Source organism: Muntiacus reevesi, chromosome 4 (genome assembly GCF_963930625.1).
Source record: "Muntiacus reevesi chromosome 4, mMunRee1.1, whole genome shotgun sequence".
In the NCBI taxonomy this organism is placed as follows: domain Eukaryota; kingdom Metazoa; phylum Chordata; class Mammalia; order Artiodactyla; family Cervidae; genus Muntiacus; species Muntiacus reevesi.
In genome coordinates this window covers 2696715-2720157 of record NC_089252.1, presented here as the reverse complement: position 1 = coordinate 2720157, position 23443 = coordinate 2696715, and the positions used below count along the sequence as shown (strand labels likewise).

At 53.3% G+C, this 23443-nt stretch overlaps 1 protein-coding gene across 4 annotated transcripts in view; it reads right to left on the bottom strand.

The window, feature by feature from the left end:
* Positions 1–23443, bottom strand: part of MBP (myelin basic protein) — a 103521-nt gene that overhangs the window by 8239 nt on the left and 71839 nt on the right. The window contains exons 5-8 of one of the 4 annotated variants that reach the window (XM_065932274.1): positions 18488–18565; positions 2764–2871; positions 1796–1831; positions 1408–1440 (exon numbers count right to left, since the gene is read on the bottom strand). In XM_065932274.1, the coding sequence (XP_065788346.1) occupies positions 1408–1440; positions 1796–1831; positions 2764–2871; positions 18488–18565 (255 nt within the window). The remainder of the gene's footprint in view (positions 1–1407; positions 1441–1795; positions 1832–2763; positions 2872–18487; positions 18566–23443) is intronic. The other 3 variants (XM_065932276.1, XM_065932275.1, XM_065932277.1) reach the window with 3 other exon arrangements.

Genomic DNA, 23443 nt, shown 5'->3' with positions numbered 1-23443 from the left:
CAAATTCATCAGATCAGAAAAAGGCTTATGTGTATCTGTATAAATGTCCCAGCAACATCTCACTTCTCACTGCAGTTATCATGTGTTGGAGCGGTTCCCGGAAGCTTCCTCTGCCTTTTCTCTGAGGGTGGATGCCTCCCTCCCTCCCTCCTTCCTTCTTTTTTAAAAATGTACTTATTTTTTATTGAAGGATAATTGCTTTACAGTAGTGTGTTGGTTTCTGCCGAACATCAACATGAAGCAGTCCCTCTTCCTTCCTTCCTTCCGCTCCCTCCCCCTCTGTCTTCCCCCTCTCTCTTTCCTTTCTTCCTTCTTTCTTCCTCCCTCTTCCCTTCCTTCTTTCTCTCCTTCTGTCTAAATTCATGCATTCATTTCTATGTTGCCTACTAACTGTGCATCAGTGAGATGTAGGCTCTGTGCTAGAGAGAGGACACTGGAGAATGTGGTTCTGTCTCCAAGACAGACACAGTTCCTGGCCTAGAGGTTAGTGGGTCTCCTTTTATTCTGGAAATGTGATCAAGTAAAGACTGTATCTAATATTTATAAGTAAATACTGCTGTTTGATTGCTTAGTCGTATCCAACTCTTTGAGACCCCATGGACTGTAGCCCTCCAGGCTCCTCTGCCCATGGGGTTCTCCAGGCAAGAACACTGGAGTGGGTTGCCGTGCCCTCCCCCAGGGGATCTTCCCGACCCGGGGATCCAACCTGAGTCTCCTGTGGCTCCTGCCTTGGCAGGCAGGTTCTTACCACTGAACCACCAGGGAAGCCCTTACTGGAAGGTAATTTGGTTAAAGTACAGATCAGCATTAGAAGTTGGCGTAGACACCAAATTTTACTAGAAGCTGAACAAGTCAGCCCCTTAAAGTTTTCATGGACACTTTGTTCTCAGAAATTCCTAAAAAGGTTTTTCTGGATGGCTTGATATCTAAGCTTTAGTTATTACTACATCAAAACCCAAACCAAAATCTTTTGGGTCACTTAGGTTATTATAAACTGAATAAGTGAATTCAGCATCCTTTTGTCTTGTTAGCAGAATCTCTGTTTCTCAACAGCATGTCAACACCTGGAGGGGGTGGGGTTAGCTATTCCGACAGGTGCACAGGCAGACGGCAGGGACTGGACTTCCTCATCTGCCGTTTTGGAAGGAAGTCAGGAACTTTCTCAAAGACGGGGGTCCTCCTTGCCTGGGCAGAGTCTCCTAGGAGCCCCTTGGTGCTTGGGCCCCGGGGCGAGCAAACAGGAGCGTGAGCTCAGCTAGAAAGAAGGGCCTGCTGCGGGGGAAGCAGCTGGCGCACAAGCCGGGAGGATGGAAGGAATGTGGACGCGAGCCTCCGAGACTGGGCGAGCGGAGCAGCTGAGAGGATGGGGAGGGGAGGCGAGGGGAGGGCGGGGCGCGCGGCACCTACCCAGCTAAATCTGCTGAGGGACAGTCCTCGCCCCTGCGTGAGGAAGAGAAAGAGAAAGTGACACAGGGATCAGTGCAGGCACGGCGCTCTTTCATACAACAGGACACGCAGTCAGAACAGCACCGAGCTGAGCCAGGAAGTAGGTTTTGTCAGATTCAGTGCATCCCTGCGCCGCCCCGGAGGACTTCCGATCCAGGCAGGGAGGGGACAGGAATGCTGTCTGCTTGGGGCCAGGCGCTTCTCAGCCCGTTCTAGGTCTACGTGGGCTCCACGTGGCAAAACATTTTGGGGGGAAATGAGGGAGCTCTGAGTCCAACCCCCTGTCTGGCCCATTTAGGGATTCCAGGGGTGTTAAGCGATGGCGACTCAGCACATTCAGAGCTCTTACCTTTCCTTGCGATGGAGGAGGTGTGCGAGGTGTCACCTGCAGAGACACAGGAGAATGGTGAGCTGGGCGGGTGGGTCCCTCCTTCACAGCGGCCCTGACCGCCTCGAGAGGGCCTCCTGTGGTCACCTGTCACCCCTGTGTTCACCCAGCTAGAGGGAGCTGCTTGCTGGGAGGGTCTGGCACCAATGGTATAAGAAGCCACCCACTCGGTCTCTCCTCGGGACCCTATTCTGCCCCAGGTGAGGGAGAAACAGGATTTGAGGATCTGAAATCACCCAGTGGCACCCGGGTCGTCCAGGGCACTCGGAAAGTGTTTGGGAGGATGTGAAACACGCCCAGGGCTCTGCGCTCAGCGGGGCAAGCCTTTGTGGCCGGCACTCCGGTGACAGTCCCTGTCACACGCTGATTGTCAGAGACCCTCTCTGGGGTCGGCAGCCAAGGGCCCCAGATACTAGGAGCCTGGAAAGGAAACCTTCAGGTGTGTGGTCCCTAAAGCCCCCATCAACATGAAAAAGGAGGTCTATAACTAGAGCCTGTGCTTTTGCGACTGTTTTTTTTAGAGCCAGTTCTAGGTTTCTAGAAAAGCTGTATAGCAATTGCAAAACATTGTCATGACCTACTGTCCTCTGCACAGCCCACCCCCTGGATTCTGTGTGGTTCATTTGTTACAACTGGTGAGCCAATCCATCACCCTCCGAGGGTTATAACTGTGTCCCACGGGGATATTCTCAGACCCCCCCTCCCACAGATTAGAGCTGTCACCTGGGTATGTACTCAGACCCCTCGTGGATCAGAGCTTAGAGTCCCCAGGGATATACTCAGATCACTCCCCCCTGGACTGGAGCTGTGTCACCTGGGGACACACTTAGGCTCTCCTGGGTGGGGGCACGGCCTGGCGCCCCTCATCCCTCCGCGCCCCCACTCCCACCCCACACTCCTCCACTCCCCCACCCCACGCCAACACTCACGATGTTCTTGAAGAAGTGCACTACGGGATTTTCGTCTTGGGGCCGGCCGTGCTGCGCCTTCTGGGGCAGGGAGCCATAGTGGGTGGTTCTGGCCGCGTGGTGTCCATCCTGAAAGACAGGGGGAGACGTCTGGAAGGTCAGAGGAGATCTTACGGGGATCTCCTGAAAGCCACCGGGACAGTGAGCCGCAGCCTCGCGGACGCCTCCTCCATCCCCAGCTCAGGGCGCAGTTCAGAAGGACCCTTCTTGCTCATGAGATGCTGTTGTCACCAAGTCTAGGGTGTGCTTCTCGAGAGTTTAGTGCGTTGAATGGGCTCAGTGTCGCTGCTGGGACTTGCACTCTTGTCTGGATTGTCACTGGTGTTACTGGCACTAGTTACAGGGCCATGTTCCCACACACGTCACCGTCAGTGTCTATGACTCTGCAGATGGTCCTCCCACCACCATCCACCAGGTCGGAAGCCCTGCAGTCATCCTGGCCTCTCTCTCTGCTCTATTTCCCCCTTTGGGTCCATTCACAACCCTTATAGGTTTTTCTTTAAAATAGTCCGTGCATTTAAAATAGTCTCCACCCCACGTTGACAGCAAAGCCAAGACTGGGGCAGCCCTGCCGGCCCCGCCCTTTCCCGCCCGGATTCATTTGCAAAGAGAGGATGCTCTGCACCTCCTGTCCCCCCTCCACAGTCACCCTCTGTGTCTACTCACAAACTGGACCCCTTCTCTCCAGCCTGGGGGGCGGAAGGAGCGGCTGAGAGCTTACACCACACGGCCATGTCCAGGCTTTCTCCACTTTCTGAGAACTTGTCTTGGCTGTGAGTGGTCCTTTGAACGAGGTGTCCACGTGCCCTCCAGTCCCCCTTCTGTGGCTCTGTGCCTTGCTCACTCCTCAGGTTCTAAGTCCCTCCTTCTGTGGGTCCTGCAGGGGCCCAGGCTCCCTGCTCCCCCAGCCTCTCCCCACTGTGCCCAGACCCCACCTCCCCGATGCCCCGGCCATGCGTTCTGCAGGCTGCAGTTCTCAGTTTCCCCGGGCAGGCTCAGCAAGTGACCTGTTTCCTGTGCAGCTCAGTCACAGCCTCCCTCAGAGGGTGGAGCCAGGCCTGGGGGTCACGAGCTGAGCCTCCCTCCACCCATGGGGCCGGGAGCTTCATGGTGTTCAGGTTCCCCGTGCAGGAAACCCAGGGAGTTGTGTTCTGCCAGGCGGCGCTCGTGGTAAAGAACCTGCCTGCCAGTGCAGAAGATGTAAGGGACTCAGGTTTGATCCCTGGGTTGGGAAGTTCCCCTGGAGAAGGAAATGGCAACCCACTCCAGTATCCTTGCCTGGGGAGTCCCATGGACAGAAGAGCCTGACAGGCTACGGTCCATGGGGTCGCAAAGAGCTGGACATGACTGAGCAACTCAGCACTCAAGCACATGGGCATGATGGCGTGGGTGGAGGCTGATGCAGTGGGCATTTGAATTGAAGACGTCGGCCACAAGGGGAGCTGGAGCATTTCAGGAACTGCTGAAACACCCCCGCCCTCCTGACTCTAACTTATCCTCTCTGTGGATGCTGCCAGAAGGCAAGTAATCTGGTTCTCCCTTGTGTTGTCTGTCACCCAGGGCCAATCAGATTCCGTCACTGCTGGCCAATCCTACACATTCTTCTCCAGTGAAGAAGAATGTGAAACCAAGAATTAAAAAAGAAAACAGATGAGCTAGGAAACTGTTTAAGCTATTTGTGCACATGTGCTGAGTTGCTTCAGTCTTGTTCGACTCTTTGTGACCCCATGGACTGTAGCCCGCCAGGCTCCTCTGTCCATGAGATTCTCCAGGCAAGAATACTGGGGTGGGTTGCTGTGCCCTCCTCCCGGAGATCTTCCTTAAGTTACTCACTTCAAGAAAAATATCTTTTGTGTTTAGACACAAAAATATCTTTGTGTCTAAATATCCAGTGTATCTGGCAAGTGAAGTTATTTATTAGGTAGCACCTTAATGGTCCAAAATAATGAAAACAGCTCAGAATTTTGCACAACTAACGCTTATTTTGGGGTAAGAAATGGCAGTCCACTCCAGTATTCTTGCCTGGAGAATTCCATGGACAGAGGAGCCTGGTGGGCTTTAGTCCATGCTGTCGCAGAGAGTTGGACACAACTGAGCTAATGAATGCAGGCTTACTTTGGTGTTTATACACCACTTTTCTGCAGGATGTGTTGGAATTTTTGTCACAGAAACATTGTGTATTTCGATTGGCCCATTCTGTGATTAAACTAAGAAAGTTTCTTAAACTTTACAAAAAGGTTTTAAATAAATGTTAAGTAGTATCACGCAGATTTGATATTATTAAAAGTATTTCTGCTGTGTTGTAGTTAATGAAGTGCTGTGTGGACAATAACAATGTTTCACGCCTGACCCACACACACCAGCTTCTAATGCTGAAAGAGACAGAGCATCTACCTTGGTGATTTTTATAATGAGTGCACTGGAGAAGAAAACCTCCATGATATGAAGGTAGTCAATAAGTTTACAGACCTTACACTGTAAACATGATCCATAAAAGGAACAAAATTGATAAACTGGACCTGATCAATATTTACAACTTTTGCAAAGGTTACTTTTAAGAGAATGAAAAGAAGCTACAGACTGAGAAAATGTTTGTAATCACATATATGATGTGGGACTTGAAACCGCAATATGTAAAGAACTCTAAAAAATCAGTGGTAGAAAAGAACAAACAACCAGGTTTAGAAATTGGACAAAATGCTTGACTAAACACTTCATTGCAAAGGATGAGCAGAAGGCAAGCGAGCACAAGAAGAGATGCCCAACATCATCAGCCATTAGTAAGATGTAAATCAAAACCATCTAAAGACACCACTATCCCCCTTATTAGAATGGTTGAAGTAAAGAATACTGACAATACTAAGTGTTGGCTAGGATGCAAAGCAACTGGACTTCACATGCATTGCTGGTGGGAATGCAAAATGGTATCCTCACTCTGTAGCACAATTTGAGTTTCTTATAAAGTTAACCATGCACTTACCATATGACTCAGCAATCCCACTTCCTGCTTTGAATGATAAAAGAAAAGTTACATGGTTTTGGAAGTCATTTTTATAATTAATGTATTGTCTCTGCTCTTTTGATGGAAGTAATTTAAATCTTAAAACTTACAATCACACAAAACTTGCCCAATAATGTTTATAGCAGCTCAATTCATAATCACTAACTCTGTAAATGACCCAGATGTTCCTCACTGAGTGAGGTGATAGACTGTAGTATGTCCATGCGAAGCAATACTGCGCAGCGGTAAGAAGGAGCAGATTTTGATACACTTGACAACTCAGAGGCATCTCCAAGGCATTGTGCTCGGTGAAAGAAGGCATTCCAAAAAGCCTGCATACTGTACGATCTCACACACACATGACAGGCTTCAAAAGACTGCACTACGGGGAGGGTGAGGACAGCAGGGGTTGGCCGGGGTCAGGGATGGGGAGGGAAGTGTGGTGAGAACTGGAAGGGAGGTTTGGGGGTGATGCATCCCTATGGTGGTGGCAGCCATGTGCGTCTGAGAATTCACAGACCTGCACACCATAAACAAGCTAGTCTCACTGTGTGTGTTCCCATCACTTCATGGAAAACAGATGCGGAAACAATGGAAACAGTGAGAGACTATTTTCTTGGGCTCCAAAATCACTATGGATGGTGACTGCAGCCATGAAATTAAAAGACGCTTGCTCCTTGGAAGAAAAGTTATGACCAACCTAAGCAGCATATTAAAAAGCAGAGACATTATTTTGCGACAAAGGTCCATCTAGTCAAAGCTATGGCTTTTCCAGTGGTCATATATGGACGTGAGAGTTGGACTATAAAGAGAGCTGAGTGCTGAAGAATTGATGCTTTCGCACTGTGGTGTTGGAGAAGACTCTTGAGAGCCCCTTGGACTGCAAGGACATCAAACCAATCCATCCTAAAAGAAATCTGTCCTGAATATTCATTGGAAGGCCTGATGCCGAAGCTGAAACTCCAATAATTTGGCCACCTGATGCGAAGAACTGACCCCTTGGAAAATACCCTGATGCTGGGAAAGATTGAGGACAGGAGGAGAAGGGGACGGCAGAGGATGAGATGTGTGGATGGCATCACTGACTCAATGGACACGAGTTTGAGTAAACTCCGGGAGTTTGTGGTGGGCAGGGAGGCCTGGCGTGCTGCGGTCCATGGGATCGCAAAGAGTCAGATGTGACTGAACTGAGCTGACCTGAACCCGTCAGAGCAGCAGCTGAGGGAAGCAAACCAGTTCTCCAGAGGGGTTTCTGTATCCGGTGTTTGTTTGCTGAGACCCTGGCGCTGGTCCTGACCCTGTTTACGCATCACTAGAAGATTCTGTGGTGAGCACAGGAAGAAGCACTAAGAACTCGCCTGGTTGCTGGCAATGACACCCTCACGCAGAGGCGGGGAGGGGCCTGCAGTGTCTGAGTCACCTTTACATTTTAAAAAAAATTTTGGTAAAACATACTTAACATGAACCAGAGATCAAATTGCCAACATCCGTTGGATCATTGAAAAAGCAAGAGAGCTCCAGAAAACATCTATTTCTGCTTTATTGACTATGCCAAAGCCTTTGACTGTGTGGATTACAATAAACTGTGGAAAATTCTGAAAGAGATGGGAATACCAGACCACCTGACCTGCCTCCTGAGAAATCTGTATGCAGGTCAGGAAGCAACAGTTAGAACTGGACATGGAACAACACACTGGTTCCAAATAGGGAAAGGAATACGTCAAGGCTGTATATTGTCACCTTGCTTATTTAACTTATATGCAGAGTACATCATGAGATACGCTGGGCTGGAGGAAGCACAGGCTGGAATCAAGATTGCTGGGAGAAATATCAATAACCTCAGATATGCAGATGACACCATCCTTATAGCAGAAAGTGGAGAGGAACTAAAGAGCCTCTTGATGAAGGTGAAAGAGGAGAGTAAAAAAATTGGCTTAAAGCTCAACATTCAGAAAACTAAGATCATGGCATCTGGTCCCATCACTTCATGGCAAATAGATGGGGAGACAGTGGAAACAGTGGCCGACTTTATTTTGGGGGCTCCAAAATCACTGCAGATGGTGACTGCAGCCATGAAATTAAAAGACTCTTACTCCTTGGAAGGAAAGTTATGACCAACCTAGACAGCATATTAAAAAGCAGAGACATTACTTTGTCAACAAAGGTCCGGTTAGTCAAGGCTATGGTTTTTCCAGTGGTCAGGTATGGATGTGAGAGTTGGCCTATAAAGGAAGCCGAGTGCCCAAGAATTGATGCTTTTGAACTGTGGTGTTGGAGAAGACTCTTGAGCGTCCCTTGGACTGCAGGGAGGTCCAACCAGTCCATTCTAAAGGAGATCAGTCCTGGGTGTTCATTGGAAGGACTGATGCTGAAGCTGAAACTGCAATACTTTGGCCACCTCATGCGAAGAGCTGACTCATTGGAAAAGACCCTGATGCTGGGAAAGATTGAGGGCAGGAAGAGAAGGGGACGACAGAGGATGAGATGGCTGGATGGCATCACCGACTTGATGGACATGAGTTTGAGTAAACTCTGGGAGATAGTGATGGACAGGGAGACCTGGCGTGTTGCCGTTCATGGGGTCGCAAAGAGTTGGACACGACTGAGCGACTGTATTGAACTGACCTAACATGAAACCTACCATTTTGTCATTTTTAATTGCACATTTTGGTGGCATTAAGTACATTTGCGATGTTGTGTATCCATCACAGCATCCAGCTCCAGCCCTTTCCCATCTTCCCAAACCAATGCTGCACCCAGCAGACACCGGGTCCCATCACCGGTCCTGGCCTCCCGGAAAGCCCCACCCTATGACCCTGTGACTGACCGCGCCAGGGACCCCTGACCAGTGGGGTCACGCAGTGCTTGTCCTGTGGGGACTGGCTCCTTTCTGCCACACCGTGCCTTGCGTCCGAACTTCCTTCCTGCTCAGATGCCATCCCCGGGGCCCGTGTAAACCGTGTTCTGTTCACTCATCGCCCCCTGACTGACACGCGGTTGTTTCCAGCCTGCCCGGGTGCGGCCCTTGTGGTGCCGGCGGCTCTGGGGGTGCGGCCCAGCCTCCTTCCCCCATGGCCTGAAGAGCATCGCTGACTCTGCGTGAGCCGGTCGGCCGAGACCCTGAGGCTGCACTGAAGGCCCGCCTGTGCTGGGGAAAGGGGTTCACGTCCAGCCCGGGGGTGCTGGGTGGGTAGGCTCCGGCCAGGCCACCGGCAGTCAGTCTGTGCCATCGGCGGTCAGTGCGCAGTCAGGGCAGGGCCGGCCCTCATCACCCAGGCAGGCAGGAGCCCCTGGCGGTACTGGAGGCGTGCTTTGAAGGCAGCATGGTTTGGCTTGTTAGATTTCACAATTTGCGGGGAGTGGGTACTGCTTTCCTTATGCCTCACGGTAAACAAGGGGGTCTGTTTCTGTCCTGCGAGAGGAGGGGAGGGGAGGCCAGAGAGTAGGCAAGACTACGGGGCCGTCCGGGCGCCCAGGGGGCTCCGCAGCCTTACAGCCCCGCAGGGACGCGGGGGCACGGCCTGGCTGCTGACGCCCCGCAGCCTCAGCCGGTCCCCTGCCCCCACCTCTGCCCCCACCCTGGGGACCCCAGCCTCTGCCTCTGAGCTTGTGGCGCACACGTATCCCCCTCGGGAGACCCCTGGACTCGGCTCCTGACTCAGGATGGGTTAGTCACTCCCCGATGGGTGAACGCTCCTCCGCTCTGCTCAGAAAGCAGAGAAAAGCCAGAACCACTCACACTTTCAGTTATTTGCCAGAACTGGCGTCTCTTTGTCCACAGTTGTCCTGCTTCCTGGTGCGAGGAGCCGACTCACTGGGAAAGACCCTGATGCTGGGAAAGATGGAAGGCGGGAGGAGAAGGGGATGACAGAGGATGAGATGGTTGGATGGCACCACCGACTCAATGGACATGAGTTTGAGTAAACTCTGGGAGTCGATGATAGACAGGGAGGCCTGGCGAGCTGCAGTCGAAGGGCTTGAAAACTGTCGGACACGACTGAGCGACTGAATTGAACTGAACTGATCCTGCTCCAAGTAGTTCGCCCACTTTGCCGGCGACGGAAGGGCAAAGGAGGAACTTGAAGGGCGATCCTGCCGTAAAATAAGAGCCGGGCCAGGGTGGAGGAGGTGGGGAGGGGCAAGCGGCAGTCACCCCCGACCCTGAGAGATCAGAAAAGGAAAAAGGGCCAGAGGTGGGGACCCCACCCCACACCACGCTAGTCTACATGTGAGGTTAGGATGTCAACACATTCTCTCCAAAGTACACGGAGCTGAATATTTGGGAAACGAAATTAGAAAATTAGTCCTGCTTTTAAAAAATGAAAGCTTCAGTTGTTCAGAAAAATAGCACTTATTACACAGGGATTTCTAATAAAGTAGAGAAGTTTGTAGAAGAAATCCTACCACCCAGGGCTGTGCTTTGTTCACACGCTGACGAACCACAGGCAGCCCTGGCCTTCTGTACACAGGACAATGTGAGTCATGCAGGACCTTGGCAGTGATCACAGCACACCCAGGGTTACATGCCACTGACATGTTACTCTTTCTTGACGTAACAATTAACAAAACAACAACAAACTTCTTGGTTGGCAAATAAAATGATATTATGCTAAAAATCTAAATACTATGGAAGGAAAGCCATGGGATAAAGGACAACCGGTCATTAATGTTTAACATAAACTGCTTTTTCCATTAGCCTGTTTGAAAAATTATGGTTTATTCCCCCCCAACTTGTGATGATGTGTGCTTCACCAGTAGGGGGAGCGCGTGCACTTGGCTTGCCAGTCCCATCTCCAGACACCATGAAGAATTTTTCACTATTTTCCAATTTGCTCAAACTTGCAAGTAATAACAGGAGATTAGTTTTCACCTGACACAGTGAAGATCAATGGTCATCAGATTGAGTAAAGATTCTCCCCTCGACTCTGATGGCTATTTTATGAAAATAGGGTTGAGGCATTTGTCTGCATCATCATTTGCATTTGGATTTGATTAGAGACGAAGGGATAGAATTGTTCCCTCAGAAGAAAATGCTGCAGCTTGAAAAAATGAACACTCACTGTGTCTGGGGTTTGTGCTCATGGGAAAACAGAGTCCTAGAGCTTGATTCAGTTCTTGTCTGCAAGAAGAATTTAAAATCTTTCCTGAAGAATTGATTCTTTTAAATTGTGTTGCTGAAGAAGACTCTTGAGAGTCCCTTGGACATCAAGGAGACCAAACCAGTCAATTCTGAAAGAAATTAACCCTGAACACTCATTGGAAGGACTGATGCTGAAGCTGAAGCTCCAATATTTTGGCCACCTGATGCAAAGAGCTGACTCACTAGAAAAGACTCTGATGCTGGGAAAGATTGAGGGCAGGAGGAGAAGGGGACGACAGAGGATGAGATGGTTGGATGGCATTACCAACTCAGTGTACATGAGTTTGAACAAATTCCAGGAGATGGTGAAGGACAGGGAAGCCTGGCGTGCTGCAGTCCATGGGGTCACAGGGAACTAGACACGACTGAGCGACTGAACAGCAGTAACAGCCTGGATCCACCATTAGAATGCCAGTGGCGGAAATATGAGTGAATCTTGGGTCTGGGACACCTCTCCCCTCTGCGTCCACCCTGCTTGAGCTCTGCACCCTAGACGCAGTCAAACCAGTCAGTCCTGAGGACAATTGGACCCTAGAGCCTGGCTCCCTCCCCTCTCTCTGCCCAGGCTTGAGTTTGCTGGCCTCTCTTTTCCGGATGGGTGACACTGGCTGGGTGCCGAGGAGGGGCCAGGAGAGCAGTGATAAACGCCAGGCGCACAGGCGTCTGAGGACCGCCCAGATGCAGACTCACGGCTTGGAGTGGTCACACAGGAGAGATGAGCCTTCAGAGGCCCCGCTCTCCGCCTGCTACTGTAGAGCCAAGGCTCCGACCCGCGGTGTGCTGCGAGGGGAGCACGGGTTTGACCCTCACAAGTGCGCACCGGCTCCCCTCAGGCCACAGGCGGTAGTGAGAGGCACTTCGGTTCCTGCGCTTGTCCTTTCTTTCCCTGCGCGCTGGCGGTGGGGAGCTCGGCCCTTCAGTCACAAAGCGTCCGGTGGCGCGCGGCGGTGACACCCGCTCCATCTTTTCTGCATCGTGGGCCCTGTGTGCGGCTGCTGCTTGAAAACTGCTGCCCTTTGCACAACGTGAAATCGGGCACTTTCATGGAGGTCACGTGCAGGTGCCCCCATGCCAGGCTGCCTCACCCACCATCTGCGGGACTGTTGGGATGGGTGCCTCCGAGGCGCCCCGGGTCTGCCCGTCAGCAAGCACCTATCCCTGTGACGGGGACCTTGAGGTGACCCAGGCCCGCGTCCTGCAGCCCGCCTCACTCAGGGACAGGTCGAGGCGCTGTGTCAGAAGGATGCAGCCCGACGTGACCTCTCTGTGGATCAGCCTCAGATGTGTCCAGATGGTTGTCCAGTGGCTAAAAGCAGGACTGTTTTCTTTCTGGCACTTCCTTAGTCAAGCCGATCCTGTGAATTCTAGGAATGCACACTTCTCTCTGTGTCCCCAGACAGAGCCGATATAAAAAAGGAGCAAGGAAAGTGGTCCCACCGTGTTTTACAGGGTGGACGCGTGGTTGTGTCCACCTTATTTTACAAATGTGGACATGGCTACTTGAAGGGGCTGTGTGAAGTGGTGAAAAGCATCCAACGAAGCAGCCGTCCAACAAACACACAGCTTGGTGTTTTAATTTACAGGTTGAATCTGGTAGAATTCCACTTGCATCCACAGAGCGGCACTAAGGATACATAAGGAAACATAAAGATACATAAGGTAGATGGTTCCACCAGTGGTCTAGAGAGTGAAGGAATTTGCCTTTCGCTTTTTTCAAACTGCAATTTGCATTTTGATTTTTCCAAAATAAAAACCTGAGGCTTTACGGCACCCTAGGAAGCCCAGATTCAGCGGCTCGTCTCTTTTACCAGTTCGGAACCACATGCTCCAACAGTGCGGGTGTCTTCCTGAACTGCCGACGATAAGGAGAACAGCAGAGTGAGACTTGGGATCAGGAAGAGAGTTGCTTCTTGGGAAAGTGTTAAGAAAACTAAAAATGCTCCTTCCACATTGTCGTCTTTATATTTGAAAACCAGGAAATGTAGTCACGGTGGAACGACTTTTCTTTTCCTGCCCTTTTCCTCTTGCCTCACACTTCTCTGGGTGGTTTATAAAACTCCCCCAGAAATCTTGTTCTGGTGACTGAAGGGAGTGGAGGACTTAAGGAAGTCCTCCTCAAGGACTTTCCGAAAAAGCAGCTTTGTGAACATCTTGTGCTGAAAGACTCTAATCCGCGGCTGTCCCGTCTCTCGGCCCGTCTTTGGAAGGCAGGGTTGTGGCAGATACGTGCCCCTGTGGCATCTGGCTTTGAGCTAGCTGCCGGTTAAATATTATCTCCGAGAGCATGTGAACTGCAGGTCACAGCCTGCAGAAGAGATAACACATCTGCTGGAAAATGTCGGAGCTGCAATGCGCCCCCTTTCAGAGCTGGCCCCAATGACCACGGCGTGTTTTTGCTCCAACACCCTGACCCGGCGATGCTCCGGCCATTCCCAGAAACCCCTGGACAACGAGGCCGATCTTGTTTATGTAAGTTTTTTAGAGGAAGTGATTGCTCCACTTCTGGTCAACCAGCCCCCCGGTATGCCTCAGGGGAGGCGTTAGATGCTTTCTGGCAAGGTTGCTGCATTTCGATTGTGCAATCTGGGGAGAGAATTCTTGTCAGTCTGAATGATCCATGCAGTCTGCCCCTGCGTTTTCACCCTCGGCAAGTTTAAGAATATGTTTGCTCCTGAATCATCAACTCGATGGAGTTTAATTAAAGCAGTGGACTCTCTGGCCTTAGAGAAAGCCGTGCCATGTCAGCAGTGGGCTTTTCTCAGTTGCAGGAGGAGCACAGGCAGCACTTGGGTTTAGGTGGAGATTTTAGGTGGCCTGCTGCCTGTTCTCATGACAGTTTCTTCTTGGCCATTAGAGAGTGGGGAGGCCGGCAGGTGGCCTGTCTTTCTGGGAGTTGTTGCTTGGGCCGAGATTGGAGGGCCTGGCTTCCAAGCTGGAGAGTTTCTACTCTCAGCAAGTCCTGAAACTGAAGGCAGCGGGTGAGGGGAGGGGGGCACATCAGCCTGTTTCCCTCTGCGATGTTTCCCTGAAACGAGGGAATCAAAGCCCCCAGCCTCTTCTGGACCAATTCTTTGCCTCCGTTGATGGCCATGCAAGGACTGGACTAGAGGCCTCTGGGTAAGGACGGAACAAAATCTCCAGGCTGTGGGTGTGAGGTCACCCTGGAGGGAAGTCAGTGTCACACGTCACAGTCTACGTGTCCACTGGCTCTGTGAACACGCAGTGGCTGCCTGGCTTCTGACAGGGGCTTAACCTTAGGTGGAGGCCTTCCAGCCTGGCCTTACCCCGGGGAGTGGACCGGGAGGTGGAGGAGGTGGCCATGTGGGGGGTCCCGGCCGGAGCTGGGAGCTGCTATCAGGTCCATGAGGGTGTTGCCCATGACTGCGATTTCTATCTGCAGCTCCGCCATCTCATACTGCTTGATATGTAGCTGCCCAGGGCCTTCCTGCCAGCAGCCTCCAGGAGGGTCCCTCTGCCATGCCTGGGCGATCCTCACTGTGCCGGGAGCCAGATCTCATTCCCATCTCGGGCAGTGCTGGGGAGCTCACGGTCCCCAGAGGAGGGGCTCAGCGCTGCTTCTCAAACATGGAGGCGGGCTGGTGCTGACAACGACGCTCCTGAATGTGGGCGCGCAAGCATCCTTGTCTCCTGTCCACGGGAGGCAGGGCTGGAAGTTGGCGTTAACTGCTCCAACTTTTCTCTTTGCTCCCCTTTTGGAAGACCTCAGTGTGTGTCTATAGTACGCACATGACTTCCTAGCGTAAAGATCCAGCTAATGCTTTGGTAGCGGCGTAAACCAAACAGCCTCCCAGGACACCTTTCCTTGGCTTAGAACTCAATCGTCTCCTTACGCAGAACGACAGCGGGCAGTGTGATGGATGCACAGTCTGGAAGGCTTATTTTGGGAGGAAAAGCCAAGTTGCAACATGCTTTCCTGAAACTGAAGGCCATGGTCCCCTGGGCAGCTGTGCTGGGAGGCGGCCCCTCAGGGTGGGGAGCGCGGACTAGACCCCAGGCACGACCCCGGCCCGAGCCCTTGAAAGGGCCAGCCCCAGGACAGTCAGATGGCCTGCCCCAAGTCAGCATGGCCCCCAGGGAGCTCGACCTGCTCTGGGTCCCCACGGCCAGACCGTCAGCGCCTGTCAAAACCACCCAACTCTGGTCTGAGCCATTTCCTTGAAAATGAGGAAGAAATCGCTTCAGAAAACCTGGAGACTGAGTACAAGGGAAGTGTCTGGAAGGCTTTCCATGTGAGCACAATGCCTGGGGCTGGGGGCTGACAGACTGAGGTCTGTCCCCTGAACAGAACAAGGTCGTATAAGCCTCAGGCACGCGGAGTCGCCCCCGAGCACCTGCCTCAGGGCTGGAGGGGGCTGTAGGGCCCTGAGACGGGAGGAAATGGCCGTGGGTCGGCCCCCACAAAGACGCTCACAGTCCCCGACTCTGACTCTCCCGTTGAGATGCTGAGGCCCGAGGGCAGCTCAGGGGCTGCAGCCAGAGCTGGGCTGTGGGGAGGGCTCGTGGGGCCCCTGGGGAGGGGGCCTGCTGCACCCATGATGCTCCCGGTTTACCGGCACCAGGGCGGTGCCCCCGTTTCCCTCCATCAGCCTGGGGTCCCGGGGCGTCGGCAGGACAGACGGCTGTTTCTGACTTCGCTGCCAGTGGCTGGGGAGGGAGGCTCAGAGCAGACACTCGCAGGTGGAGGGTGAGAGCAGACCCTCAGCTTCCATGCACACTCTGTGCTTTTCCAGGCGCCAGGAGTCTGACTTCACAAGCCCCAGTCCCTGGGACGGTTGGTGCAAGTTCAGAGTGGGGAGGGCGGCTCTGGACAGGCCTCTGGATGCTCCTCCACTCCTCAGGTGGGTGGCCCCACAGTGGCCTCTGCAGGTTCGTAAGGACCAGCTCCCCAGGGGCTGTGAGGGGCAGGCGGGGGCTTAAGGAAGCCGGTAAGAGCAGTTGCCGGGCGTGGGAGCGGGGCGTGGCTGGCTCTGCCTGGACGTGCAGGTGCGGGCGGGACAGGGCCGGGGCCAGGCATGGCTCCCTGCTGCCCGCTCCAGGAGCCCTTCCGCCTCCTTAGTCCAAACGACCTATGGGTGATGCGCCTTTTGGAGGCCCAGCATGCGGGGCCAGGAGACCCGATGGGGGGCCGGGAGGAGGAGGCCCCGTGTCCTCCACGGAGCCGTCTTCTGTGCTGTATGTACACCTGCTCCTCGTTTGTCTTTGGAGCCTGTGCTTTTCCGACTCATCTTGGGTCAGCTCCTGTGTGGACTTGGGCTCCCTGCCACCTTCAGGTCAGCCCTCGAGTCAGGCTGGGGTGGAAAATAGAGAAGCGATGCGTCTCCTGGAATCGAAGGGTTCCTCGTGGGAGCCCCGTTCTGGAAGGGCCTCCAAGGCGCTGAGCCTGCTTGTTTCTTGACAAACAGTGAGTGGGGGTTTCTCACCCTTCCTGCAGAGTTTGTGCAGAGACAGACAGAAGGTGGAATGTTCCGGAAGGTCTGGCTGCAGGCCATCAGCCTGGCATCGCTCACCAGCTGAGTTTCTGAGCCTCAGGGGGAGGATGAGGAACGTTTCGGTGCTGAGTTGCTGGGCCTGGCACCACGGTTCCCAGCGTGGCCGCAATGGGCAGCCCTGTCTCCTCCAAGCTTTATTTCATGGCCCTTTCTTGTATCTGAAAACCATTTAGTGCCACTGGGCGCTTTGGCCCTTTCCCCTGGCTGGTGCTGTTTTCTCTCAAATAAACATAGCCTCTTTCTTTTTTAAGTCAAGAAAGTAATTACTACATTAATGTTTTTTAAGGGAATAAAGAAAAGTCAGTAAACCTTTGGGTTTTTAAAAATTTGATCTAACCTCTTTCTTGAAATAATGAAGAATTTGATGTGCGGGGGGAGACAAAGTGAAGACACGGCAAAGGCAGAGGCCTGTCACTGGAGGCCCCAACTCTCGGCCCCGGGGCTGTGTCTGCAGCGCCTTGGGATGGCGCCCCCTGCAGGTGAGGGAGCATGCATTTCTGTCCAGCTTGTACACATGGGCCAAGTGCATCTAGCAAGACGATGTGGAGCGCGGGCCTGCTGCCTTTGTTCCACCAAAAGAGAAAAGCCAAACGCTGCTGAAAGTTTCTATTTATCCCCTGAACACCGAAGCCCTGGCCTCTCGCTCCCCAGGCTCTGTGCTGGGTCTGGGATTTCTGGCAAAGTCTCTGCCTGTTGGCGGAGTGTGTCTGCTTGCTGATGGTGATGTGACCGGTGGAGGCGAGGGCAGTGCTCCAGGTGGCTTCAGGGCTCAGGGTGCAAGGGGGTCCCTGTCTGCCCCCACATCCCTGCCGCAGGGTGACTGTGTACCTCAGCCCCCATGCCCTCGCCCCAGAAAGGAGTTTGGGGCCAGCCTTGGCTTCCTCCTGGCCGAGTCTGAACCAGCTGAGGCCCAAGGGCTGCAGATAACATGTGCCTCCAGGGGGCTGGGCCCAAACTGCTTTCCTGGGGGCAGGGGTGCTGCTTTGAGGAGCCATTGAGGGGGCTCTCTGTGCAGGGAGCATGGCGACCACGCCTGAAACACGGTTCCCCTTACTCTGGGGGCAGCACCCCTCCAATCCCCTGTAGCCTGGAGTGGAGGTTCCATTCACCCCCCGGGGGCTTGACAACAGTGACTCCCACATAGCCTGTAGCCCAGTGTCTGCCCAGGGTCCCAGTGCCTCTGAGCCTCCTGTCCTGGGCCTCCGTGGCCACCCTGCCCGCCTTCCTGGACCGGCTTTCTGGAACTGTCTGTCAGGCACACCTGCTCCTCCTCTGGGGCTTGCCGGGTCTGGGGTCCTGTGGCCCCACCATCACACGGGGTGACAACCTGTCTTCTGACTCTGGGGTCTCAGCAGTGGGCGCCCCTCCCACCTGCCTCCGCCCCACTCCTGCCCCTCCCCTGTGCATTTGTAGAGGGTCCCTGAGCCCCCACCCCGCATCCTGTTCCAGCACCAGGCGTCCTCCTCCTGTGTCATCCCAGGGTGGAGAGCCCGGCGCCGGGACTGGACATGGTGCCTGCTGGGACCTGCAGGCTGGCAGTGGGTGGGACCCCCGGGAGCGGGTCTGAGCCAGATGGCACCCCGCGCCTCCCCGGGGTCACCCCAAGGTCCCTGTGCCCCCCATCTTGCGCTCTGAGGATCGGCTGAGACGGAGGACCGACCACAGGCTCCTCCTCCCCCCAAGGATGCTCACTGGGCTCGTGCCTGGAAGGGCTCATCCACCTGGCATTTGCTGCGCACGCAGAGTCTGTTAGGCGCTGGTTCTTTGAGCAGATGGGCCACAGTCACAGGCCGCCCCAGGCTGGGCCAGGCCTGCCGCGGGCGTCTCCCCGCCCTCACGCGCCCGCGGCCATGCAGGGCGCCCACCCAGAATCGAGGCCCCGCCTCCCTCGCGAGGCCCCGCCTCTCGGTCTCCACGTGTTCCTTTGCCGCGTCCCCAGGAGCCGCCCCGCGGGTGAGACCCGCGTGCCTCTCGGAGGCTCCGGGGCGGCAGCCAGCCGGCCGTGTGGCCGCGGGCGGGGAGGAGCCGTCTTACCTGGTACATGTTGCACAGCCCGGGCGGGCTGCGGGCCTGGGGGCCCGGGGGGCTCTTGCTCTGCCTGAGCCACGGGACCTGCCAGAGGGACAGAGTGGCGCCTGAGTCCGCGCGGGCCCGGGGCCGGGCCCCACGTCCTCCGGCGGCGTGCTCCTGACCGCGGGGCGGACCCGGGCGGGGAAGAGGGCTGGCGGGGGTGAGGATGGGAGGACGCGGCCTGGTGAGAGGATGGGAGGCGGGCCAGCCGGGGGCTGCGTGTCAGGGGGCACGCGGAGCGAGAAGACAGCAGGGGGCGGCCCCCGAGGACCGACAGGACAGGACCACAGACAGACCGGAGGAGAGGGAGGTCAGGGGAGCGTTCTGCCCTAGCACCTACTCTGTAGCTAGGTTTGTGGCCACCTCTTAAACAGGCCGCTGGCACCAGACTCATGGGATTTCCAAGACAGCTCCAGGCCAAGAGCTGGAAGGGCCTTTCCAAGTCCGCAGAGGAACGGATTTGACATGCCGCTGAGTTTTACTTTATTATTCTTTTCCTTTCAGAGTGAGTGTGTTAGCCTCTGCCCGGGACTGACACGTCTTTTCCGCTCTGTGGGGGTCACCGTGACTGTCACGCTGGACCCTCTCGGTTTGCTCCGGAGTAAACAGAGGTCATCGTAAGGGCAACAGAGTGTCCCTCCGGCAGACCACTTGCATATTCTTCTCTGCTGTTGGTGACATTTAGGAGCCTAATATTAATAGGAACTTAATAGTCCTTCGTGAGTTATGACTCAATGTAAACTTTATTATAAATCTTCCTCAATGGTATTTGCTCTGAGTGCATTTTTCCTATTCTGTTACCTATGAGACAGTTGCCAAATCGAGCAGCTTTGAGGGATGTGATAGGACTAAGAACAGGGCCTGCAGGAAGGGCCTCTGATGGCGATGGCAAAATGGTGAGAGAGAGAGAGAGAGAGAAAAAGAGAGAGACAGCGGATGCCTTACAGAGGTCAAGAGATGAAGTCAGTGTAATAGATGTCAAGAGATGTCTTATACTGACGACAGATGAAATGGATTTTTAAAAATGACGTGAATAGCTGGTTATGCATGGAAATAAGCGGTAGTTGTGACACAGGTTCTAGAAATGGTGTTCTAGAAATATCATTGCAAAGTGAACAGAGTAGAATTTCCAGAGGCAAATTCGTGGTGAGCCTGTGCTTGGCTGGGTACCTCGTGTTCAGTTTTCTGCACAGGCGAGAGGCATGCTCTGTGCTAGCAAGCAGTACTGGGCACTGGGTGCTTAATGAGCGAGACACCAGGTGTCTGTTTAGAAGCGCGCCTTGGCAGGTGAGCGGGAGGGCTCTCTGCCTCTCTGCGGCGTGGCTGCCCCCACCGAGGGTGAGACCCTCCAGAACGGCCCGTGGACAAGTCCATGCTGGCACCCGGTCCACAGACAAAGGGAACTTCTTGGTCCTCTGTTTCAGACCGCGTCCCTTCTCCATGACCATGCTGTCTCTGCAGCACTTTCGGGCAGCTCTGGGGGCTGTGGTGAGCCCCCGCACTGCCATGCCTGGACTCCTGGGTTTTGGTCACAGAGCCTGGGACTGGCCCGAGGCTCTGAGACAGGGCGGTCCCCTGGGTGACCCCCCCAGTGACCGGCCCCTCCTGCAGCAGCAGGAGGGACGATGATAGCCGAGGAGGGTTCTCTGCCTCTTGTCCAGATACACTCAGGGTCAAGGGGAGGTTATTTCCACGGAAGAAGTGGGGGTGCAGGCCTGGGTAGGAGGGGAAGAGGCAGGAAGGCATCACGTGTCACCCCTCCCCCGCCTTTTACTGCTTTTAATGAAGCAGGATGATTTCTGGGCACTTCAAGTGTGCTGACGTCCATGATGGAAAAACTCAAAGATAACCTATTAACCAGAGTGTGACAAGAGGCTTCTCTAGTTCCGTACCTTAGTGATTCGCACGAGAGACTGAGGGTGTGTTTTCTTCCTAATGATGAGATAGTCCCTCAGATGTGAAGCGAAGCTCTCTGTCAACCAATAAGAACTGGCCGTTCCTTTTGCCAAAAGGAAAATCGATGATGGAAATCAACACCAGAAAGTGGAAGTGAGTTTAACAGGAGACGAGTTAAGAAGAGGGTCTGGTGGCAGGGTATGGGTACAGATGAATGGAAGACAAATAAAAATTAATTCCATGCCTTTATGCTTATTTGTGGGGCTTCCCTGGTGTCTCATTTCAGTAAAAAATCTGCCTGCAATGTAGGAGACTCAGGTTCGATCCCTGGATCAGGAAGATCCCCTGGAGGAGGAAATGGCAACCCACTCTAGTATTTGTGTCTGAAGAATTCCACAGACAGAGGAGACTGGCGGGCTACAGTTCATGGGGTCGCAAAACGAGTCAGACACGACTGAAGCACCCTAGCACAGCATACATGTTTATTTCTGGCTTACCAAGACTCCCAGCTTGCCCTCCGCCTCACTCACTCACTGTCTGCCTCACACTCCGACCTCAGATTCTCCAGTGTTGCTCTGACTGCCTGGTCTGCACCCTCCGGGGAGTCCAGCTGGAGGCCGTTTTTCTGTGCTCACTCACTCAATAAATGCTGTTGAGGGTTCCATGTCCCAGGCACACAGGAGGGTAGAGACACTCCCCCACATGTTCAGGTTGGTGTTTTCAAGAAACACTAACAACATCAGGCAGAATGGAGGATCAGAGAACAGAAAGCTATGTGTAAAGCTGATGCTTGAAAGCTGAGTGCAGAGGGGGTGCACAGGCCCCAGACTCACCTGTTGCTCGGGTGCTGTGTCAGGAAGCCTCGGAAGTACCAGTCACACATGCTTAGTAAGGGAGGGACATTAAAAAAGACAACTTAAAAAACTCACGTGCAATGAATTAGTCTGTTAAAATGTTTAATAAATGCATAAAAAGGGAGAGATATATAAAAAGCAAAAGGTCATCACAAAATCAAATCGGAATACAGACAGCAGAAGGCAATCAGCATTAAATACATCAACACAATTTACAAACGTTTTGCTCGGAGGACCAGCACATCGCCACTCACACAGGGTGTCACATTCTGACTGACCTCTCCTCTGGTTAGAGACAGCGGAGCGCTGAGGGTGTGGAGGCCGCAGGAGGACACGGTGAAGCACTGGGAGCCAATCAATAACTGATCCATAATTGATCAGAAGAGTGACATGAATACTTCAGAAGGAATTCCTGTAGTGAATCTCAGCAAGTGTTTCTTTGAGTGCGGAAACAAGTACCCCAGCATAAAGAGGTTTTTCTCTAGAAAGGTCTCCGGCCAAATCTCTCGGCAAACCGATGTGCTGAGTGGCTGGGTGGGTGCCAGGTAAACTGACACTGAGATTCACGGTTCGTGTGATGTGAGCGGACTCACTCCCAGCAGAGGTGAGTGAGTGCAGCTCTACTGGCCCCCAGCCCGGGGCCAGACTCACACGGAGTGGGGCACCTTACGCAGACCCTTCCTGCTGTGTCCTTCATGTCACCCTCAAATGTCACCCTCGCCGGGGGCTACAGAAGACATCTCCAGCATTAGGGTACCATGTTAACAATGAGGAGTTAGCAGTTACCGTACAACTAAAATGTGAATGAAGGGAAAAGGCAGGAAACAGAACACTGTGACTAATTTTCAAGACTGCTTGTCCCCAGGGCCCTAAATGGCAGCAAAGGTTCTCACCCCCAACAGTCAAGACCAGAGGCAGGGAGGGGAGGCTGGACACGGACAGCCATGGGTGCTGAGACCCACGGTGCATGGACGCAGCTCTGACTACGAAGTCAGCAGCGGGAAACAGGTATAGCCGCCAGGACCGAAGCCAGCTTTACAAGGCCTGCAGGAGGGCGGGCTCGCTGGAGGAAGGCGACATAGACCTTCTCCTCGAGTCCCTCTAGGGGGCAGCCCAGGTCATTGCGGCCACCTCGGTTATTGTCCAAGCTAAGGGGTTGTGATTTTGGGGTGAAGCCTGAGGGTGAAGTGCTGGCCCTCACAGGGCCCCGTGGCCCAGGGACTTGGAAAACTGCTCCTTAAAGGCAACAACTCTGTCTTTCTTTCCTCCCGCAACAAAGGCGCATGGTCTCCATGAATGCACTCTTCATTTAAGGCTCTCAAAAGAATATGCCTCCTCAAGGAATTTGTGTGTGTTTTCCCTGAATGCCAACTCCCGGCCACACAAAGGGTGGGTGTGTTGGTGCATTCCCAGGACTGGGGGCGCTGCTCACCCCGGGGCCCCCACGTGTCCTCGGAGGAGGGAGACAAGCGACAGACAGCCCCTTTCCCAGAAGCCAAGAGCTCCATTCGGCTTCACATGCTTCAGTCCAAAAGACCTTTCTAGCATCTAAGAAAACGAGGGCTCTCCTGGTTTATCAACAGAGCAAAGCAAAAATAAAGTCAAAATCAAGAAACAAACCCACACCAATAAAAACCACAGGCTTCTAGGCATTGCAGGCGTGTCAGTGGGTATAGAGTGTATTATGCTCACACCTCCAGTGTTTAAAAGTGAACAGAAGCATTCACAGGAAAACAGGTGAGCTAAAAAGTATGTCCAGGAAGCCCCACTGCCTATTTCCAGGAAGGCCCACTGCATATTTTCAGCAAAGGTACTTGACAGGAATGTATCCTAGCCAGTGTTTGTAATAAGCAACCATGGATATGATTTTACATTCAAATTCTAATGGATTTCATTGGCATCAAAGGGCAAAGCTGTTCACTTAAAAATCTTCTTTATTCAAGACCCAGGGGTGAACAGAAGTGATACTTTAAAGTATCAATAGTATAAAGTACTATATCAGTTATTTCAGCATTGTTTTTAGTTTTTAAATCCTGTGAAATGTTTTAATCTAGATCCTTGATAATCTAGCAAGGCTAGTTTGCGACATGGATGTCTACTTCTGAGGCATCTTTTCTTTGAAAATGTTGAGGAATATGAGACTTCATGCAATCAATGTCGAACTTTTACA